Here is a 22,278-nt window from a genome sequence, read left to right on the forward strand (position 1 = left end):
CAAGACAAGACAAGACAAGACAAGACAAGACAAAACAAGACAAAACAAAACAAGACAAGTCAAGTCAAGTCAAGTCAAGTCAAGTCAAGTCAAGACAAGACAAGACAAGACAAGTCAAGTCAAGTCAAGTCAAGTCAAGTCAAGACAAGACAAGACAAGACAAGACAAGACAAGACAAGACAACCAAGCAATACTCACACCACAGAGGGTGCAGGTAGAAGGCAGAGGGCGTGTAGTTGATGAAGCGTGTGGTTGGGGGGTGGAGCTGTAGCAGAAAGTCGGTGATGCTGGCCAGGAGGGCCAGGTCTGGCGGCGATCCAACCACGCTGGCCACAATGGCTGCCACGTGGCGACCGCACACACCCGACAGCGCCGGCATGTCTTCCTGGATGCGCTCCTGAAATATACATGTGTGCATCTATTTTATTAAAGGAGCAGGTGTGAACAATGAACTGATGTATACAAAACAAACGTTGAGTAAATGACAAACGTTGAGTAAATGACAAACATTTGTAATGCAAACAAAACCATCCAGCTCACTTACATTTTCCCATCCAACCTCTTAGGTTCTGGAACTGAACTGTAGATCTTTCCTTTTCTCACATTGAAACGAAGCTTCCACGTAGCTTCCACCTTATCTCCCTCTACCCACATCCCCCACACCACCCCCACCCTTTCTTTCTATTTCCCTCTCTATCTTTGTGTCTCTACTTGTTTCAGATTGTCTTGTTCACCCCACTTACCAGAAGAGAAGTTTTACTTCCAGATCTCCTTGACTTATTTGCCAATTGCACAGGGATTTAATGGTGGTTTTTTTGTATGACACTCAGCAGATACACATTAAACATCATTATCACCACTCCAGCGGCTTGCAGCTGTCTGGCATTGAAAGCCTGGTGAAGGTGATCTTTGTGCACACACTCTATACTGGAGAGGACTCTTACATACTTTCTTCCGCATCGAACTCACCAGGTACATATTAAACAGCAATGTGGGCGGGGATGTAGCTCAATCGGTAGCGCGCTGGATTTGTATCCAGTTGGCCGCTGTCAGCGTGAGTTCGTCCCCACGTTCGGCGAGAGATTTATTTCTCAGAGTCAACTTTTATGCAGACTCTCCTCGGTGTCTGAACACCCCCCCGTGTGTACACGCAAGCACAAGACCAAGTGCGCAACGAAAAAGATCCTGTAATCCATGTCAGAGTTCGGTGGGTTAGAGACACACGAAAATACCCAGCATGCTTCCTCCAAAAACGGCGTATGGCTGCCTAAATGGCGGGGTAAAAAACGGTCATACACGTAAAATTCCCCTCGTGCAAAAAAACACGAGTGTACGTGGGAGTTTCAGCCCATGAACGCAGAAGAAGAAGAAGAAACAGCAATGTTACCACCCCAGCACCCCTTGCAGGTCCCTGAGTTTAAAGGCCTGGTGATGGTGATTTGTGTGGACCAGCACAAACTCTGGAGGACGTTTACATACAGTGGAACCCCCTTTCAAGACCCCCCAATTAAAGACCTCTCCCCTTTCTTCTTCTTCTTCTTCTTCTGCGTTCATGGGCTGAAACTCCCACGTACACTCGTGTTTTTTTGCACGAGTGGAATTTTACGTGTATGACTGTTTTTTACCCCGCCATTTAGGCAGCCATACGCCGCTTTCGGAGGAAGCATGCTGGGTATTTTCGTGTTTCTATAACCCACCGAACTCTGACATGGATTACAGGATCTTTTTCGTTGCGCACTTGGTCTTGTGCTTGCGTGTACACACGGGGGGGTGTTCGGACACCGAGGAGAGTCTGCACACAAAGTTGACTCTGAGAAATAAATCTCTCGCCGAACGTGGGGACGAACTCACGCTGACAGCGGCCAACTGGATACAAATCCAGCGCGCTACCGACTGAGCTACATCCCCGCCCTCCTCTCCCCTTTGATTTTTCGATTACTTTTTCAGTTTCCAGAACCTCTGTAAATTGACCTTTATTTTCAGACTCCCCCCTTTTTAAGACCTAATTTTCCCAAATGTTTGGAGGTCTTAAAAGGGGGTTTCACTGTACTTTCTTCCGCATCCAACTCACCAGATACATATTAAACAGCAATTTGACCACCCCAGCAGCTTGCAGCTGCCTGACGTTGAAGGCCTGATGGGGGTGATCTGTGCGTACGAGCACCACCAGGGCCGACAGGATGAGCTCCATCAGGCTGTGCTCAGCCTGCTGCCACACGTGCCAGCAAAGCAGCAGGTGCGTCACTATGGCGATGTTGCAGATGACGCTCTCCGAACCGGAGCGTAAGAGAAGTCGGCCCGTCAGCCCGTCCACTTTGAAGACGCTCTCGGTTGTGGCGGCATCAAACAGCACCTGGAGAGAGGCATACATTTTTCTTTCGAATACGTCACTTCAACTTAACTATTAGGATCTAACCTAACATCACCGCCAATACAAATCAATCTTTAAATTACATTAAAGATTCAACTTAAGAATCTCTTCAGAAATGCATTGAATGTGAGCACCAAAGTCTGAAAACCGCAAACAACCAGAGGAACATCTAAACAGTAGTGGTGCAATCGTGCTGTCAAGCAATGTACCTACCTTGACCAGAGAATGGCTGACGTGAGCTCTGGACGATCGTAGCACGACGGCCATCATCTCGTAGCCCTGCATGTGTGTGAAGGTGACGGAGAGAGGGGGGAAGCGATGCAGCAAGGTCAGCAACAAGTGTACCGCCTTGCTCTGCACCCCCAGCTCCTTCACTCCCCCTCCCTTCTTCAGGTGCCCACTCTCCTCCACCACCTGCAAAGTAACACATTTTGGATGAAATACTGACTGAGGAATCCACCACCTGCAAAGTAACACATTTTGGATGAAATACTGACTGAGGAAGTTTAGGCCAAAACACACAAAAAATGTTGGTTTAAGGTAACGTGACCTACAAAAATAGGGTGGGTAGGAAGTGTTTTTTTTAAAAATTTAGTTGACCTCATAATGATATAAAAACATCTCAAACACTATTTTGTCACAAACTCTTCCCTTAGTCTCGGAATGGTTCGCAAAATGTGCCAAAAGTTTTTTGTTGTTGTTTATTTTAGAAATGAAGGGTCGGTGGAAAATAATAGGGTCGGTTTGGTTACCCTAAACAAACACTTTTGTTTTGTTTTGCCTTAACATCTTCTTAGGTCCACCTGATTGATGTATTGTTTGAAAAGTCGTGGCAGGGATGTAGCTCAGTCGGTAGCGCGCTGGATTTGTATCCAGTTGGCCGCTGTCAGCGTGAGTTCGTCCCCACGTTCGGCGAGAGATTTATTTCTCAGAGTCAACTTTGTGTGCAGACTCTCCTCGGTGTCCGAAAAAACCCCGTGTGTACACGCAAGCACAAGACCAAGTGCGCACGAAAAAGATCCTGTAATCCATGTCAGAGTTCGGTGGGTTAGAGAAACACGAAAATACCCAGTATGCTTCCTCCGAAAACGGCGTATGGCTGCCTGAATGGCGGGGTAAAAAACGGTCATACACGTAAAATTCCACTCGTGCAAAAAACACGAGTGTATGTGGGAGTTTCAGCCCACGAACGCAGAAGAAGAAGAAGTTTGAAAAGTGAAGGTGATGAATTCTATCTACAATGTCTTGGGGAAAACTGTGTCAAAATCACAAGGGAAGGCAGAAGTGTGGTTCCTTCTGTAGAGGGGAAAAAGGACTGATTGACAGAACAGTTCCTCTGCTTAACACCTCACTTAAAGATACAATTTCACACAAAAACTACACCAAATCAATCTTTTCAACATAACCACCCTCAAAGCATCTCAAGTGCTCCGATTATAACTGGACTCAATATTTTGACAACTCTGATATGTTTTGAAGGCTCGAACGAGACGGAAACAAAAGCAGCCATCTCCAACAACCAACAGCAACAAACCTTAGCAACAAAGAATCACACACCCTAGCAACAATGAATCACACACCTTAGCAACAAGGAATCACACACCTTAGCAACAAGGAATCACACACCTTAGCAACAAGGAATCACACACCATAGCAACAAGGAAATCACACACCTTAGCAACAATGAATCACACACCTTAGCAACAAGGAAAAGCAGTGCCTGCACGCCACCGAGCTGTTCCAGCGCTTGCGGCAGGTTGACGTGTTTCATCAACCGCATCTCTCCGCTGACGCTACTGCTGCACTCCAGAGGGCGCTGGCCCAGCAAAGCTTGTGACGTCGACGCCGAGGGGACGAGACCCAGCAGTGATGCGTTGTTGCGTTCAGTGGGTTGGCCGAACCTGCAGTAGCTCCTCCAGTTTTCAGGGTCGAAGTACAGCACCTGTGTCATCTGATCAAAACAAAGCAGAAACATTCATAACACTTCAAATTTCAAATTCAAAACACTTGAAACAAAATTTAAAAATCATGTAAAAAATATTAAAAAGGTTCTGTTTTTATGCATTAACTGATGCTCTTTCAGATGTCAAGTTCAAAACACTTGAAACAAAATTCAAAATCCATGAGAAAAATAGTTAGTATGTTCTGTTTTCATGCACTTAACCCTTAGATTGAGTTATCATCCTCGGTACTCGTACATGATTGTACCCACTGTTGGGAACATCTTCACTGCTTTCATTTTCATGAATATTTTCTAGATCTGATTTACTGACTTTACAAAATGTTCTGCTGAGTAAAACTTCTAAAATCCCAAACTTTTCCACCACCCCTAATATTTACCAGCTTTCCCAGGAAAATGATCCTCCAGTTTTTGCAAACTGTCCTATATACTGGTAAAATGACTCCAGTTTTTGCAAACTTTCCAATCCTGGTAAAATGACCCTCCAGTTTTTGCAAACTTTCTTATATCCTGGTAAAATGACCTTCCAGTTTTTGCAAACTGTCCTATATCCTGGTAAAATGACTCTCCAGTTTTTGCAAACTTTCCTATACCCTGGTAAAATGACACCCCCGTTTTTTCAAACTTTGCTGTATCCTGGAAATACTATACACAGAGACTGTAAAGAAATGTGTACACTGGAATCAGTACTTACCAGAGCTTTCTCCATGTCAGGTACAGGGGCCGAGCCGGCCAGCACGTCATGGTTCAGCAGGGAGTCTCTCAGCACAGCCCTGTGTAGCAGCCCTGCGTAGCTCACCTGGGGGAAGCCGCAGTCACACCTGCCCAGCCCCGCCACTGTGGGGCCCAGCGCGAACAGGTGGAACCACCACTCGTGACTCAGGCTGCTGTCTGTGATAGCACAGCATGTGCAAGTTAGTATCACTGATGTTCAATCAAAGTATAGGAATGAGAAAAAATAAGAGGCTGGGAGAGGGGGGGCACATTTGTTGTCAAATTGCATTGTCAGTCATACACTAGGCAGTGTTGATGGCAAAGAGACTGTGCAAATGACTACTGCTTAATCAGCAAGGTCGCATATTTCAGCAAGGTGATTAGCAACTTTCACAATACAGAGACTGTCTTCTTCTTCTTCTTCTTCTCATTCACTCACACTGAGACTGTGATAACCAGTACTTTATCAGTCAAAATAAAAACCATACCAGACAAAAATTCAGCAACCAGCCACAACTAACAGCTGATATTTCAATTTACAAACAGCTGATATTTCAATTTTCATCCGACAGATCCTGGGACAGTAGGGGCGACCACCCCCAACCAGGCGCGTTCACAGGTGGCGGATAGTGTAATGGCCTTCAGATATGGAGGTTAGCTGCGAAATAAGCCAGGCTTGCCAGGACGAATAAGCAGTCGCGGACCAACTGGCGGTGCTTCCAACAGGATGGGGCGGGGTAACAGGTGGCACTGTTACACTCAAGAAATACCCCAGGTGTCCAATGACGGGAGCATCATGCGAACAAGAGCCGCATTTTAAGTTCTAGCCCTGGGGAAGGTCACCTCAGATAAACAAACCAGCCAGCTATGGCCAAATAGCCGGGTAGACTGGACTCGACAGCCCTGTAAAGCCACCAGTCTAGGAGAAGGATCACTCCGATATAAAAACACGCTGAAGCCGGATGAGCTGGGCCATGTATGGCGCATAACGACAGCTCAACGCAGCAACGCTCATATGACAGACGACATCCGACAGATTTTCTTTAAAATAAAGTGTACCTATGCTATATGCTATGACTGTGAACGCCACATTCTGCGGGTGAGAATACAGGAGCATCTGACACTCAGGTTGTTGTTTTCTAAGGCATAGGTTGGAAGACACAAACATATGATCCACACGAATGGATTCAGACGAAAGATAACTGTAGAAAAATTCTATCACTACAAAATGAAACCCATATAACTGTATCATCGTTGACCGTAAAAGACTACTGCATATAGAATTACCTGAGAAGAGGAGAACATGCTTTACCCATCACGTCAAATTAAGATTACTGTAGAAAAACACTACGGTAACAAATACAACCCATATTACCATAGCATCATAGACCGTAATTGACAACAGCATGGGGAACTACCTGAGAAGAGAAGGACAGGGCCCAGATTGAACTGTCCCAAGCGCTGCCTGTCCTTGAGTCCGGCGGTGTGCCCCAGGTGGAGGGAGGGTGTGGCGTTGGAAACAGGGCAGTGCCACATGCTTGCCGGGTGGTCCATCACTACCTCCTTTTCCAGGTGCCTGTCCACACGCACTGACAGCTGCACAACACAAGTGATCAGGTGTGAAAGCAGGTAGGGAGGGGGTGGCGTTGGACACAGGGCAGTGCCACATGCTGGCTGGGTGGTCCATCACTACCTCCTTCTCCAGGTGCCTGTCCACACGCACCGACAGCTGCACAACATGCCACACAGGTAAGCAGGTGTGTGAAAGCACTGGTAAAGTGGAGGGAGGGAGGGGGTGGCGTTGGACACGGGGCAGTCCACACACACAGATAGCTGCACAACACAAGTGATCAGGAAGGGAGGGAGGGAGGGAGGGGGTGGCGTTGGACACGGGGCAATGCCACATGCTGGCCGGGTGGTCCAGCACTACCTCCTTTTCCAGATGACTGTCCACACGCACAGACAGCTGCACAACATGCCACACAGGTAAGCAGGTGTGTGAAAGCACTGGTAAAGTGGAGGGAGGGAGGGGGTGGCGTTGGACACGGGGCAGTGCCACATGCTGGCCGGGTGGTCCATCACTACCTCCTTCTACAGGTGGCCGTCCACACACACCGACAGCTGTACAACATGCCACACGCAGGTAATCAGGTGTGCAAGTGGGTTAAATAGTCACGCGAAAAAAAAAAGAAAAAAACCAAGAAGGGCAAAGCCCATACGACTCACATGCTTTACACATTTTTCCTACCAAAATACATGTGACCTTGACCCAAGGTCAAGGTCATCCAAGGTCATGCAACACAAAGCTGTTAATTCAAGACATAGGAAGTACAATGGTGCTTATTGGCTCTTTCTACCATGAGATATGGTCACTTTTAGTGGTTCACTACCTTATTTTGGTCACATTTCATAAGGGTCAAAGTGACCTTGACCTTGATCATATGTGACCAAATGTGTCTCATGATGAAAGCATAACATGTGCCCCACATAATTTTTAAGTTTGAAACAGTTATCTTCCATAGTTCAGGGTCAAGGTCACTTCAAAATATGTATACAATCCAACTTTGAAGAGCTCCTGTGACCTTGACCTTGAAGCAAGGTAAACCAAACTGGTATCAAAAGATGGGGCTTACTTTGCCCTATATATCATATATAGGTGAGGTATTGAATCTCAAAAACTTCAGAGAAAATGGGAAAAATGTGAAAAATAGCTGTTTTTTAGGCAACATTTATGGCCCCTGCGACCTTGACCTTGAAGCAAGGTCAAGATGCTATGTATGTTTTTTGGGGCCTTGTCATCATACACCATCTTGCCAAATTTGGTACTGATAGACTGAATAGTGTCCAAGAAATATCCAACGTTAAAGTTTTCCGGACGGACGGACGGACGGACGGACGGACGGACGGACGGACGACTCGGGTGAGTACATAGACTCACTTTTGCTTCGCATGTGAGTCAAAAAGGGAAGACAGGGCTTCCACCAAAAAAAAAAGTAGAAATCCCTAACATTCTAGAGGGGTCCAGAAAAATGTTGAAATTTACAGTCAGAACAGTACAATTTGAGGCAAATCTGAGCACACTCTCGGAAATGTATGAATTCACGAAAAAGTGGAATCGTCATAAAAAAAAAGGGAAGTTTGGTATCCATATCATACAAAAATGACACAGCAAAAACAACAGCGGCAACATCGGTTTTCCTTGGCAGGGGTCAAGGGGTGAGGCACGAACTCATCAGTGTTAAACATCCCACAAAAGATCATGGCCTTCTTCATCTTTCTTTCTTTATCTGGTGTTTAACGTCGTTTTCAACCACGAAGGTTATATCGCGACGAGGGAAAGGGGGGAGATGGGATAGGGGAAAGGGGGGAGATGGGATAGAGCCACTTGTAAAGTGTTTCTTGTTCACAAAAGCACTAATCAAAAAATTGCTCCAGGGGCTTGCAACGTAGTACAATATATGACCTTACTGGGAGAATGCAAGTTTCCAGTACAAAGGACTAAACATTTCTTACATACTGCTTGACTAAAATCTTTACAAACGATTGACTATATTCTATACAAGAACCACTTAACAAGGGTAATAAGTGAAGAATTTTATGGGTGAGAAAAGGAAAGTAAAAGGACTTTGGGGAGGCAGAAATAGAGAAGAAACAAGAAAAAGATCCTAATTAGGTTCACGGCATCGAGAGTGATGCGACCTTCTCTCAGAAGTTAGTAGAGAAGGCTCCCCCATCCACCACCCGGGGGACGCGCCTCTACGCCAATTAGGGGGCGCGAGGGGCCTTCTTCATAACAACTACAAACCCAACATGACTAGGCAGGAAGGAAAAGTGTCAAACCTTTCCCAGTGACGTGCTGCCATCCAGAGAGTCCAGGTAAGAGAAGCCCACATTGTGCCAGTCCAGTGACGACAGCGACAACCCCACCGCAGTCTCCTTCAACACCAAGCTGCCGCTCTTCAGTGAAGACAGTCTGAAAAGCAGGAAAGTAAACATAGTGAACACACACTGCTTTCATTAGGCAAACAAAAAAAAACAAAAATGTTGGTTTAGGGTAACCCGACTGACCCTATTTTTTCCAGCTGACCCTAACATTTATTTTTCATTTCTAAAAAACACAAAAAACTTTTGGCACATTTAGCGAACCATACCGAGACTAAGGGAAATAACCTCCTTCGAACTCGACTAAATTTAAAAAAAATAAAATAATAAAAACCTACTTACCTACCGACCGTATTTTTTTTTGTCATGTTACCCTAAACCAACATTTCCCCAAGAAATTGCTCGCTCTTTACGTAGGGCACCTAGGATGTTCTCAAGCGGTGAGTGTTTAAACGAAAGGGTGTTTGTACTGTGAGTAAAGCCTGACAGTGTCTGTGATGGTTTACGAGAGGCTGACTGTGCCTTTAAGTGCACTGTCATAAATAAACATCGCCCTCAGATACTCATGGAAGACACACTTCCCTGAGCTTCCAACAAAGCTAAAGCCACACATCTTCAAGATGTCACCTGGTAAGTGAATTCCCTGCCCCAGTTCTGTTGTAAGAATTAGTAATGCTTGTCTACAGGCTAGATATTACTATTTGCAACCTGCTTCTCCTGAATTCCTCAATGATTACTTGGTCAAACTGCAGGCAAATGAAGAGCTGACTGTACAGGGACAGCTACACATGTCAGCTTTGTTTCATGGCTTCATGGTAAGGGCAGACCTGTTTACCTAATTGGAACAGTTGGTGTATTTTCCACAGAGACTTAGTGTATTTTCAAAATATTGAGTGTATTTTCTTACCAGGTAGAGGTGCTTCTTAATCATGTGACCGACGTAAAACTGTAAGCAGTGAAATTCCAATACAATGTCCGTCGCACTGATGATAAAACTGTAAGAATATGACACTGGAAATTGTCGTACTTTCTTATCAACCAGCGTATTCATCGTATTCTTGGAAACTAGGCGTACAAAATACGGCGAAATCGTATGAGTAAACAGGTCTGTAAGGGCCTGATTCCCATGCAAAAGATACAATGATAAATGCCCACAAGAACTCTCCCATGCCCTTACTTTTGAGATCGCATGCTTTTTTTCAAGGGCAACTCGATCACATGACTTTGTTTCACAGGATTCTTCTGTAAGATGATAAAGCCTCCGTGCCTGAAGTGACCTTACCTGAAGAGCAATGTAGTGGATGCGACATGTAGCCAGACTTCAAACATCTTGGTGCTGTCGCCCAGGGATACCAGATGCACACAGTCCTGTACCACCGGTGTGAAGGGTGCACTCTCTCGATCCTGGCTCTTCTCTGTAACCAGGCAGTGTTTTCTACACTTTTACAATGTACTCAAACCAAAGATTTCCAGCTTTGGAATACAGTAACTGCATGCAAGTTCCACCACCACACACACACACAGACACACACAGTCACACACACACACACAAAACGGACAAAACAACAAATCCTAGTTTGTCTTCTGCCAACAGCTATAAGGTCAAACTTCTGCCTGTCAAGACTGAATAATGGTTATCCAATTTTCTGCAACAAGACCACAAAAACATGTATATCTTGTCAGATTTTTGTCCTCTATGAGAGTATTAGCAACTCATCTTGAAATCAATTTGTCTTCATCACTAACCAAATGAAACTGCTGTAAAAAAACAAAACACGCACGCACAAAAAACAGAAAGAAGTGACCTTTAGTACCACAATTCCACAAGTTACTTGCGTAAGGACTAATATCTCTTTGTTAAAATGCTCTTCTTACATAATCAAAAAACAAGAAAGGTAAGTTGTTGGAACGTTGTTATTGACAAAATACATTACAATCACAAATATATCGACCCAACGGTCTTTTAAGTGAAACTAGTCACAAAAAACTTAGCTTGATCGAAATTTCGCCCGCTCGCCAGGAAGCCGAGCGAATGGATCTTCTAACAAATTCCAATCAAGCCATGATTACAGTCAAAGAAAATGTGCTGACCTGAAGAAGGCGGGCCAGCAATGGTTGTGGATGAAGGCAGGTCCAATGAAAACCACAGGGACAGTGAAAAGCCTGTCTCAAAGGGAGGCCACTGCAGACCTTTCACTGCACACTGTATTGCTGACACACCCCACACGCCCGCTGACGTCAGGTCTGCAATAACAGTACATATGCAGACACCAATAACAGTATATATGCAAAAAGACCAAAAAGCACTGTACTCATGTTGAAGACGAACACGGAACAAATAACGGCGACGTTTCGACCTCTTGGGTCTTCTTCAGGCACGAAAAGACAAGTACACATAAGTATATATATGCAGACAATTTCTGGTCACCATAGACAAACTCTGAACTTCGGATATAACTTTGTCGGGCTTGTATGGGCTGAAAAAGAGTAAATACTTTTGCTTTTAGTAAGGCAAACTTTGCACACGTCCTCCTTGTCCAAATGTTTCTTTCTTTCTTTATTTGGTGTTTAACGTCGTTTTCAACCACGAAGGTTATATCGCGACGGGGGAAGGGGGGAGATGGGATAGAGCCACTTGTCAATTGTTTCTTGTTCACAAAAGCACTAATCAAAAATTTGCTCCAGGGGCTTGCAACGTAGTACAATATATTACCTTACTGGGAGAATGCAAGTTTCCAGTACAAAGGACTTAACATTTCTTACATACTGCTTGACTAAAATCTTTACAAAAATAGACTATATTCTATACAAGAAACACTTAACAAGGGTAAAAGGAGAAACAGAATCCGTTAGTCGCCTCTTACGACATGCTGGGGAGCATCGGGTAAATTCTTTCTCGTCCCAACCAATATGGAACTCCCCCTAACCCGCGGGGGGTTCCAAATGTGTCAGACACACCCCTTGCTAGTGATGAACTATAATGTCACATGTGTCAGACACACCCCTTGCTAGTGATGAACTATAATGTCACATGTGTCAGACACACCCCTTGCTAGTGATGAACTATAATGTCACCTGTAATAGCAAGAGTATTCACTCTTTCACAACCCATTCAAATCCGACAGAGTTATTTCTGAACATTGTCTATGTTAGGATACATACATCAGCACACAAACATGACAAGATTTGGAAGAGAACGTCAAGGACAGGCAAACATGACAAGATTTGGAAGAGAACGTCAAGGACAGGCAAACAAAGAGAAAAGAAATACAACAACAACACACAAGCAAATAATCCTCCCAGAAATGAGAAAATATCGGATCAAAAATTGACTGCCGGTATGACCTACCGGTTGATTTTTAGAACTGGGCGGGGATGTAGCTCAGTCGGTAGCGCGCTGGATTTGTATCCAGTTGGCCGCTGTCAGCGTGAGTTCGTCCCCACGTTTGACGAGAGATTAATTTCTCAGTCAACTTTGTGTGCAGACTCTCCTCGCTGTCCGAACACCCCCGTGTGTACACGCAAGCACAAGACCAAGTGCGCACGAAAAAGATCCTGTAATCCATGTCAGAGTTCGGTGGGTTATAGAAACACGAAAATACCCAGCATGCTTCCTCCGAAAACGGCGTATGGCTGCCTAAATGGCGGGGAAAAATACACGTAAAAATTCCACTCGTGCAAAAAAAACATGAGTGTACGTGGGAGTTTCAGCCCACGAACGCAGAAGAAGAAGAAGAAGAAGAAGATTTTTAGAACTGCCAGGTTTTCTTTCGCTGGTAAAACAACAAAACCAGTACTCTGAGTTGGACTCTTACTGGTTCCAATGACCAGCCTACCGTTTCTTTTTGGACTGTTTGCATCATAAACGTTTGTGTACAGGTTTGAAAAAATACCGGCGCCATCACTATCTTACTTACAGTTTAACATTTTGATCTTATCATGCTCAGTTTTAAACAAGAAGTGTTCAAGTAAATATATTCAGAGGCACTGTTTGTGGCATTGTCACTTTGCACCTTTTTGTTTGTTTCTGGCCAATAATAGGCAAGAGGTACCACATAATAATCTACCATCAGCTGTCATCCGAGCTCAGTGTTACCTTGCGATGGGTGATCTGGCTTGACACGGATGCTCCTGCCCTTCGCTGGAAACGTGAGGTATGTTGAGGGTGCAACCCAGCTGTTCTCCGCTATTCCTGTCAGAGTTGATAACAGAGAATCCTGCACACAAACAACATGGAACTAAAGACCACAGGACATTTATTAGGAATACTGTGAAACGCCCCCTTTAACGCCCCCCTCTCCCAAACAGCCCCTCCACACACCCATTTTTCAGATTTTATGTTCCTAACCTCTAAAAATGTACCTCAATGTATTTGGTAGTTAATGTATAGGCATCAGTATCATTTTTATATTTAGTCAAGTTTTGACTAAATATTTTAACATCGAGGGGGAATCGAAACGAGGGTCGTGGTGTATGTGCGTGTGTGTGTGTGTGTGTGTGTGTGTGCGTGTGTGTGTGCATGTGTGTGTGTGTGTAGAGCGATTCAGACTAAACTACTGGACCGATCTTTATGAAATTTGACATGAGAGTTCCTGGGTATGAAATCCCCGAACGTTTTTTTCATTTTTTTGATAAATGTCTTTGATGACGTCATATCCGGCTTTTCGTGAAAGTTGAGGCGGCACTGTCACGCCCTCATTTTTCAACCAAATTGGTTGAAATTTTGGTCAAGTACTCTTCGACGAAGCCCGGGGTTCGGTATTGCATTTCAGCTTGGTGGCTTAAAAATTAATTAATGACTTTGGTCATTAAAAATCTGAAAATTGTAAAAAAAAAATAAAAATTTATAAAACGATCCAAATTTACGTTTATCTTATTCTCCATCATTTGCTGATTCCAAAAACATATAAATATGTTATATTCGGATTAAAAACAAGCTCTGAAAATTAAATATATAAAAATTATTATCAAATTTTTTTTTTCGAAATCAATTTAAAAACACTTTCATCTTATTCCTTGTCGGTTCCTGATTCCAAAAATATATAGATATGATATGTTTGGATTAAAAACACGCTCAGAAAGTTAAAACGAAGAGAGGTACAGAAAAGCGTGCTATGCAGCATAGCGTAACCACTACCCCGCTCTTCTTGTCAATTTCACTGCCAATGCCGTGAGCGGTGGACCACGAGTATACGGTCTTGCTGCGTTGCATTGCGTTCAGTTTCATTCTGTGAGTTCGACAGCTACTTGACTAAATATTGTATTTTCGCCTTACGCGACTTGTTTTCTTTGCCTCAGGAGATGATTTTCATATTCATACATACTCATAACAAAAACAAAATGCATATATATATATGTACCATCAGTGGGGAAGTATTCGCCTATACAGATAACAATCTGAAGGGAAAGACACAAAACAACAACAAAAAACAATGTCATGGCAATTCTGATCATGCTTTGATGTTCTGTTGTCAAAACTCAAACCCAGGTTCCCAAAACAGCACTCAGGTTTATGACAACATCGCTCTGATCAATAATGTTCTAACTTTTCCTTCCACAACAAACTCTTTTCAAACTTCTCTTTCTGCATCTTTTCTTTCAAGGCCTTTGTATTTTAGCTGATGAGTATTTGATCATAATACAATAATCTATTAAACAACCCTTCTCTACGACTGAAGTTTTGCCTTCTGGAAACTTGATATCTCTAATCAATACTGTACTGACTTTTTATTCAAAAGAAAGAGTTCTCAAACAATTTCTGACCAAATTCTTGTTTTATTTTGTCAAAGTTCGTACTGCTGGCAAAGGGCAGTGAAGTACATTAAAGTATGGGGTGCATCCCAGCTGAATAATGATGTGCATCTGCTCAGATTCTTCTCTGGTTCAGGTTGATAGAAAGAATCTGAGTTAGAACATTCATTGAAAACTTTGCTGATTTAATTTTGAAGACACTGGTGAACACAGGACTTGAACATTTAACAGTGGTACCTGAGATGTGTGGCCCCTCTGGCAAGAGGAAACCTCCCTTAAAAGGACATTCTGAGGTCCCTTTGTCTATTATCTCTACCAAAATATACCTGTCATGACAGGCCACCTGCAATGAAGGGACACTTTTTGCTGGTCCCAAGGGTGTCCTTTCATCACAGGTACCACTGTTCAACTTACAATACCAAGTAAAACACATAAAATCCTACAAATATAAAAACATTTCAATACTCTTCTCTGAACACCTGTCACCTTACCATGTCTTTGGTGTGCAGAAAGAAACTGAAGAGCAGCCCAAGTTCTGAAGAAGAGATCTCCACTTGCCCAAGCACTTGAACGGTTGTCAGGAGAATTTCATACAAAACTGGATCTGTAAGCAAGATAACATGCAGAATATGTTACAAAACCAGCAAGCTCTTTCCTGGTTAAAACAAAAATATTCTGTGCATATAACACACAACCAGACCCCTACACAAGCTTTACAGCAAATCACGGGTGCAACCAGACTGGGGCTAAGCAATTGTAAAGTATGGTATAATATGTGCAATCAATGACAAGCGACACCAATTACACAAGACGACTCTTCTCGACCCTCTCTTACACTGCAAGACGTCCAAAGCGAACAAACAAAGTTACACAAAATGTCATACTGCGAATAATAGCATCACATAAAAATACATGTAATGTCACTTATTCTGGATGTCTTCCGAGGAGCTGAAAAAGAATTTTGACAACGCAGTTCGTCTCGTTTATTTTGACATATCAGCAGGAGAAAATCACTTGTAAGGTCACCGCTAGGCTGTGCGTGTACAGGTATGGCCAAATCGTCCACCTTATCGCCAGGGGCGAGTAAAAGATCTTCCGGGCTAGTAGAAACCGCCTGGCAACTCGCCCGGCTGGCCAGTGAAAATTCTGGTCAAATGCAACTATTTTGGTTGTCATATCGAGTTTCAAAGCCATATTAACACCGCAGATGCAGCAACTGTGGTATGTACTGGGCCAGCAACATTTCTGGTGGGCTAGTGACTTTCTTGAAGTTACTCGCCCGGCTGGCGAGTTAAAATGTTGATATTTGGCCATCCTTGCATGTACATTGTATCAGTATTATATCTCATTGTAGGGCGGGGATGTAGCTCAGTCGGTAGCGCGCTGGATTTGTATCCAGTTGGCCGCTGTCAGCGTGAGTTCGTCCCCACGTTCGGCGAGAGATTTATTTCTCAGAGTCAACTTTGTGTGCAGACTCTCCTCGGTGTCCGAACACCCCCGTGTGTACACGCAAGCACAAGACCAAGTGCGCACGAAAAAGATCCTGTAATCCATGTCAGAGTTCGGTGGGTTATAGAAACACGAAAATACCCAGCATGCTTCCTCCGAAAACGGGGTAAAAAACGGTCATACACGTAAAATTCCACTCGTGCAAAAAAACACACGAGTGTACGTGGGAGTTTCAGCCCACGAACGCAGAAGAAGAAGAAGAAGAAATATCTCATTGAAACTTCAACTTACGCTGCTGCTGGTGTGCAGGTTGGAGCAGCACGTGTTGAAATCCTTTCAGCATCAGTTCCAACAGGCCCTGCACACAGGAGCGTTGCAGTCAGTTACTCAATATGAAATAAAGTGTCAGTCACAAGTTCATTTACGTGGTATGGTGCGACAGAACTGACTTAAGCATATACCTATCACAGTTGAACCTGTCTCCAATGACCAGCCACGAGACCAGCCACGAGACCAGCCATGAGACCAGCCACGAGACCAACCACGAGACCAGCCACGAGACCAGCCACGAGACCAGCCACGAGACCAACCACGAGACCAGCCACGAGGCAAGCCACGAGACCAGCCACGAGACCAGCCACGAGACCAGCCACGAGACCAGCTCAAGGTGGTCTTTACAGACAGGTGCTTCGCTATGGGAAGGTAAGTTCTCCAGAGAAAAAAAAAGCTCATCAGGGTTTCTTTCAAGTTGTCACTGTGGGAAGATGGTTGTTATCAGGAGGAAGTCACGGGGGCAGGTTTGACTGTATTTATGGCAGAATGAATCTGTGAAACAAATAAATACCTAAACAACCAATCAGCAGCCACAGCAAAGATAACAACAATAACAGCAATAAGGAAGAAATCATCAATCAAGTTTACAGCAGATCTCAACATTTGATATTTTTCATGTCCAGCAGGATGTACAACAAATCTCTCACTATATACCCAAGACAATCTGACAGACAAACATATTCTTGTGCTCTCTCTCTTTCTCACGCCACATGTCTCTCTCTCTCTCTCACACACCACTGCTCTCTCTCTCACACACCACTGCTCTCTCTCTCTCACACACCACTGCTCTCTCTCTCACACACACCACTGCTCTCTCTCTCACACACACCACTGCTCTCTCTCTCTCACACACCACTGCTCTCTCTCTCACACATCACTGCTCTCTCTCTCACACACACACCACTGCTCTCTAACACACCACTGCTCTCTCTCTCACACACCACTGCTCTCTCTCACACACACACCACTGCTCTCTCTCTCACACACACCACTGCTCTCTCTCTCTCACACACCACTCGTGACCACTGCTCTCTCTCTCACACACACACCACTGCTCTCTCTCTCACACACACCACCACTGCTCTCTCTCTCTCACACACCACTGCTCTCTCTCTCTCACACACCACTGCTCTCTCTCTCTCACACACCACTGCTCTCTCTCTCTCACACACCACTGCTCTCTCTCTCTCACACACCACTGCTCTCTCTCTCACACACACCACTGCTCTCTCTCTCTCACACACCACTGCTCTCTCTCTCACACACACACCACTGCTCTCTCTCTCTCACACACCACTGCTCTCTCTCTCTCTCACACACACCACTGCTCTCTCTCTCACACACCACTGCTCTCTCTCTCTCACACACACCACTGCTCTCTCTCTCACACACCACTGCTCTCTCTCTCTCACACCCCACTGCTCTCTCTCTCTCACACACCACTGCTCTCTCTCTCACACACCACTGCTCTCTCTCTCACACCCCACTGCTCTCTCTCTCTCCCACACCACTGCTCTCTCTCTCACACACCACTGCTCTCTCTCTCACACACACCACTGCTCTCTCTCACACACACACCACTGCTCTCTCTCTCTCACACACCACTGCTCTCTCTCACTCACACACACCACTGCTCTCTCTCTCTCTCACACACACCACTGCTCTCTCTCTCACACACCACTGCTCTCTCTCTCTCACACACACCACTGCTCTCTCTCTCACACACACCACTGCTCTCTCTCTCACACACACCACTGCTCTCTCTCTCACACACACCACTGCTCTCTCTCTCACACACACCACTGCTCTCTCTCTCACACACACCAAAACTCTCAACACCCAAATGCATCTCACCTGTTTGCATGCAGCAGTGGCGGTGGTGTGTGAAGAACGCAGCATGTGCAGCAGTCGCAGCATGACAGGGACCATGACAGTCTGACCAGACGCCGAGTTTTGACTGGCTACCAGCAGCTCCACAAACAGTCGCAGCACAGCCGGGAAACACTGCACTGTCGTCTGCTTCACTCCATGTCGCAATAGACTGCCCTCAATCCCTACACACAAACACACACACACTAAAACATTGAGACACTGTCACCCAAAGGACAGAAACCGACCATCAATGCAGACTGTAAATATTGTACCCCTTCAAGAACACACAATAATGAACAAATCTTTCTTCATAATACAGTGGAACCCCCCTTTTAAGACCCCCCAATTTAAGACTTCTTCTAAGACCCTTTTAAGACCCTATTTTCTCAAACTTTTTGTTCATCACCTCTGTAAATTTACCCCCATTTTAAGACTCCCTCCTTTTTCAGACCTGATTTTCTCAGATTTTTTGAGGTCTTAAAAGGGGGTTCCACTGTACTCAGAAGAAAGAACAAGTCGCGTAAGGCGAAAATACAATATTTAGTCAAGTAGCTGTCGAACTCACCGAATGAAACTGAACGCAATGCCATTTTTCAGCAAGACCGTATACTCATAGCATCGTCAGTCCACCGCTCATGGCAAAGGCAGTGAAATTGACAAGAAGAGCGGGGTAGCAGTTGCGCTAAGAAGGATAGCACGCTTTTCTGTACCTCTCTTTGTTTTAACTTTCTGAGCGTGTTTTTAATCCAAACATATCATATGTATATGTTTTTGGAATCAGGAACCGACAAGGAATAAGATGAAAGTGTTTTTAAATTAATTTCGGCAATTTAATTTTGATAATAATTTTTATATATTTAATTTTCAGAGCTTGTTTTTAATCCGAATATAACATATTTATATGTTTTATGGAATCAGCAAATGATGGAGAATAAGATAAACGTAAATTTGGATCGTTTTATACATTTTTTTTTTTTTTTTACAATTTTCCGATTTTTAATGACCAAAGTCATTAATTAATTTTTAAGCCACCAAGCTGAAATGCAATACCGAAGTCCGGGCTTCGTCGAAGATTACTTGACCAAAATTTCAAGCAATTTGGTTGAAAAATGAAGGCGTGACAGTGCCGCCTCAACTTTCACGAAAAGCCGGATATGACGTCATCAAAGACATTTATCCAAAAAATGAAAAAAACGTTCGGGGATTTTATACCCAGGAACTCTCATGTCAAATTTCATAAAGATCGGTCCAGTAGTTTAGTCTGAATCGCTCTACACACACACACACACACACACACACACACACAGACACACAGACACACAGACACACGCACATACACCACGACCCTCGTTTCGATTCCCCCTCGATGTTAAAATATTTAGTCAAAACTTGACTAAATATAAAAAAGGTGCTGTGGAAGCATAACTGATAAAGTAACATACCAGGGCTGAGGGGCGCGAAACAAAACTGCGTGCCACCATAGACCATTTATCCTGGACCGCCAACTAGCTCTCTCTCCGCTCTTTCTCTCTATTACGAGGTAGCGGCCTCTCGCATTTAGGAACCTACGCTTACATGGCCTTTCAGAAATCAGGGGGATGTCATATCCGGTGTCGATTGTAAACATGGACGAAGTTGCCGAGGTAAGTTCTGAAAATGCTAAAATAAACTCAGCTAAAGTGCATATATGGAACATGTTTTTCGATGAGTTTTGTTAAGTTTAGTTTGGAGTTTTGGAAAATCCAGTTCATTGTCACCTCCCATTGTCACAAATAACTGGAGCGTGCTTTCTTTTTACTGTCTTCGAATCGCTGGCCTTTCAAACCGGACGCTAAGCGCCCCTGAAAGTCGAGCGTCGTAACCTCGAAGGGTCACGTGACGAGTTGGCGCTCCAGGCTATTTGGTCTATGGTGCCCCCAAACTGGGTGGGAACAAGCCACGGGGTCTGATAGGTTGAAATCACAACAAATCTCAATTTCAACCAATCTGACCCCGTGGGTGCATAGCACCCATTTTGCAAAATGGTGGCACCCCTTTCCCCTTTATGCCGTTCAGCCCTAATTTCCCACTTGCTTTATGACAGTGGACAAAACTGCCAGAATGAATATTCCAAATATTCTAACGAACGAATGCTGCTATCATGGTCAATTAAGATTTTGTTTTGACATCCACTGGTGATTGAGACAGATGGTGAATGCGTGTCAATGTTTGAGCTCTGTCAAATAAGACATTACATTCAACAGCTATACAGTGGAACCCCCCTTTTTCAGACCTCTACACATCAGAGAAAATCAGGTCTGAACAAGAGGCGAAGCCTTCAAGGCTCACGTAAGAAATCAACAAACAGTAACACAAACTCAATCATTCCGTCACACATACACACACAGTAAGCATAGGTGACACGGTGCAAGAGTGCGAGACACTAGATCTAGATCTGTCTGTCTGTAGCCTACTTACGGGGACACGACTGCCAGATGGCCAGATCGACACTGCGCTTTCGACAGCGCTTCCTCGCGCAAACACTGGAAACACGCTGTGCAGATTAACCTGTACGAAATCTCCTTTGGTATCTTCTTTATCTATTTTTCTGGAGCTACGAAACCGAACAATGTGAAATCGTCTTCTCCGAATCGGCGAACTGCAGCTCGGTGATAACTTGTATCTATACCACAATCCTTCACGCGATCTGACCTAACGTTGCCCCTGACCTGGTCTACATACCACACACGACACAAACACACTTTAACTACATACGTGCCGACAAAATGTTGATCATTGCTTCAATACTTTGAAGCTGTTGCTTGAATAATAACCAGGTAAAATTAGTATTTCGGTGTTCAGTCAAATGTTAAAGTTTCTACCACAGACATACATACATACGCATGCACGCACGGACAGACAAAAGTTAGCATCGCATAGGCTACACTTACGTGAGCCAAAAAGGAGGGAGTCTTAAAATGGGGGTAAATTTACTGGTTATTTACAAAGAATCTGAAAAAGTAAGGTCTTAAATTGGGGGATCTTCTTCTTCTTCTTTGTTCATGGGCTTAGACTCCCAAGTTCACTCATGTTTTTAGCACGAGTGGATTTTTACGTGAATGACCGTTTTTACCCCGCCATTCAGGCAGCATACGCCGATTTCAGGGGAGGCATACTGGGTATGTTCGTGTTTCTATAAGCCACCGAACTCTGACATGGATTACAGGATCTTTTTCGTGCGCACTTGGTCTTGTGCTTGCGTGTACACACGAAGGGGGATAAGTCACTGGCAAAGGAGGTGCCACGGTACTGGCCATGCACAGATCCATGACAATGCACAAAGCAAGGGGTAGCAATCAACAATAACTTAATACTTGCTTTCATGCCAGTCATCGTGCTGGTTGGTCTCTGTGTCGGCCTCATAGCCCTGCTCAGTGTGGAATGTCTCAAACTCCTCGTCGCTCCAATGGTGAACCAACATCTTCACCTCATCCTCCCCCTCCACATCTTCCATGTCTTGTTGACACTGAAAACACCACGCAACTCACATTTTAAAACTTGACAGTTTTTTTTAAAAGAACCTCTGACAATTAAAACCGTCTCCCCCTAAACCAGCGCATGGCTGCCTAAATCAGTCAAAAGCGGGGTAAAAATAGTCATTCACGTAAAAGCCGTTTCAACCCATGAATGACGAAGAAGAAAATTGATAACATTTATATGTTTTTCAAAATGCCTGAACCAAGACTAAAGCTGTTCACATAGCACCAATGCCTCTCATTGTGGTTTCCCCCGACATGTTTCATGATTGATCTATTTAATTATTTGTTTTCTTACAAATTATTATCTGCCACAAAATGGTGTCCCCCATTATTCACACAACATACATGCAACTAAAAAATCTTGCTGTGCACACCACTGACATGGACAACTGGGTTATCACAGATACTATTACTTACTAACTAAAATC

The 22,278-nt window shown here is 44.2% G+C and overlaps 1 protein-coding gene across 1 annotated transcript in view; it reads right to left on the reverse strand.

Annotated features, from left to right (window-relative positions):
• The window catches only part of LOC138952687 (lysosomal-trafficking regulator-like), a 109,208-nt gene that overhangs the window by 72,586 nt on the left and 14,344 nt on the right, over window positions 1–22,278 (reverse strand). The window contains exons 8-22 of the mRNA XM_070324385.1: window positions 21,686–21,837; window positions 20,582–20,606; window positions 18,315–18,551; window positions 16,419–16,485; window positions 15,170–15,276; window positions 13,024–13,144; window positions 11,019–11,171; window positions 10,210–10,342; window positions 8,886–9,018; window positions 6,464–6,641; window positions 5,026–5,222; window positions 4,068–4,322; window positions 2,585–2,785; window positions 2,072–2,353; window positions 199–397 (exon numbers count right to left, since the gene is read on the reverse strand). Coding sequence (XP_070180486.1) covers window positions 199–397; window positions 2,072–2,353; window positions 2,585–2,785; window positions 4,068–4,322; window positions 5,026–5,222; window positions 6,464–6,641; window positions 8,886–9,018; window positions 10,210–10,342; window positions 11,019–11,171; window positions 13,024–13,144; window positions 15,170–15,276; window positions 16,419–16,485; window positions 18,315–18,551; window positions 20,582–20,606; window positions 21,686–21,837 — 2,440 coding nt within the window. The remainder of the gene's footprint in view (window positions 1–198; window positions 398–2,071; window positions 2,354–2,584; window positions 2,786–4,067; window positions 4,323–5,025; window positions 5,223–6,463; window positions 6,642–8,885; window positions 9,019–10,209; window positions 10,343–11,018; window positions 11,172–13,023; window positions 13,145–15,169; window positions 15,277–16,418; window positions 16,486–18,314; window positions 18,552–20,581; window positions 20,607–21,685; window positions 21,838–22,278) is intronic.

Source organism: Littorina saxatilis, linkage group LG17 (assembly GCF_037325665.1).
Source record: "Littorina saxatilis isolate snail1 linkage group LG17, US_GU_Lsax_2.0, whole genome shotgun sequence".
Classification (NCBI taxonomy): domain Eukaryota; kingdom Metazoa; phylum Mollusca; class Gastropoda; order Littorinimorpha; family Littorinidae; genus Littorina; species Littorina saxatilis.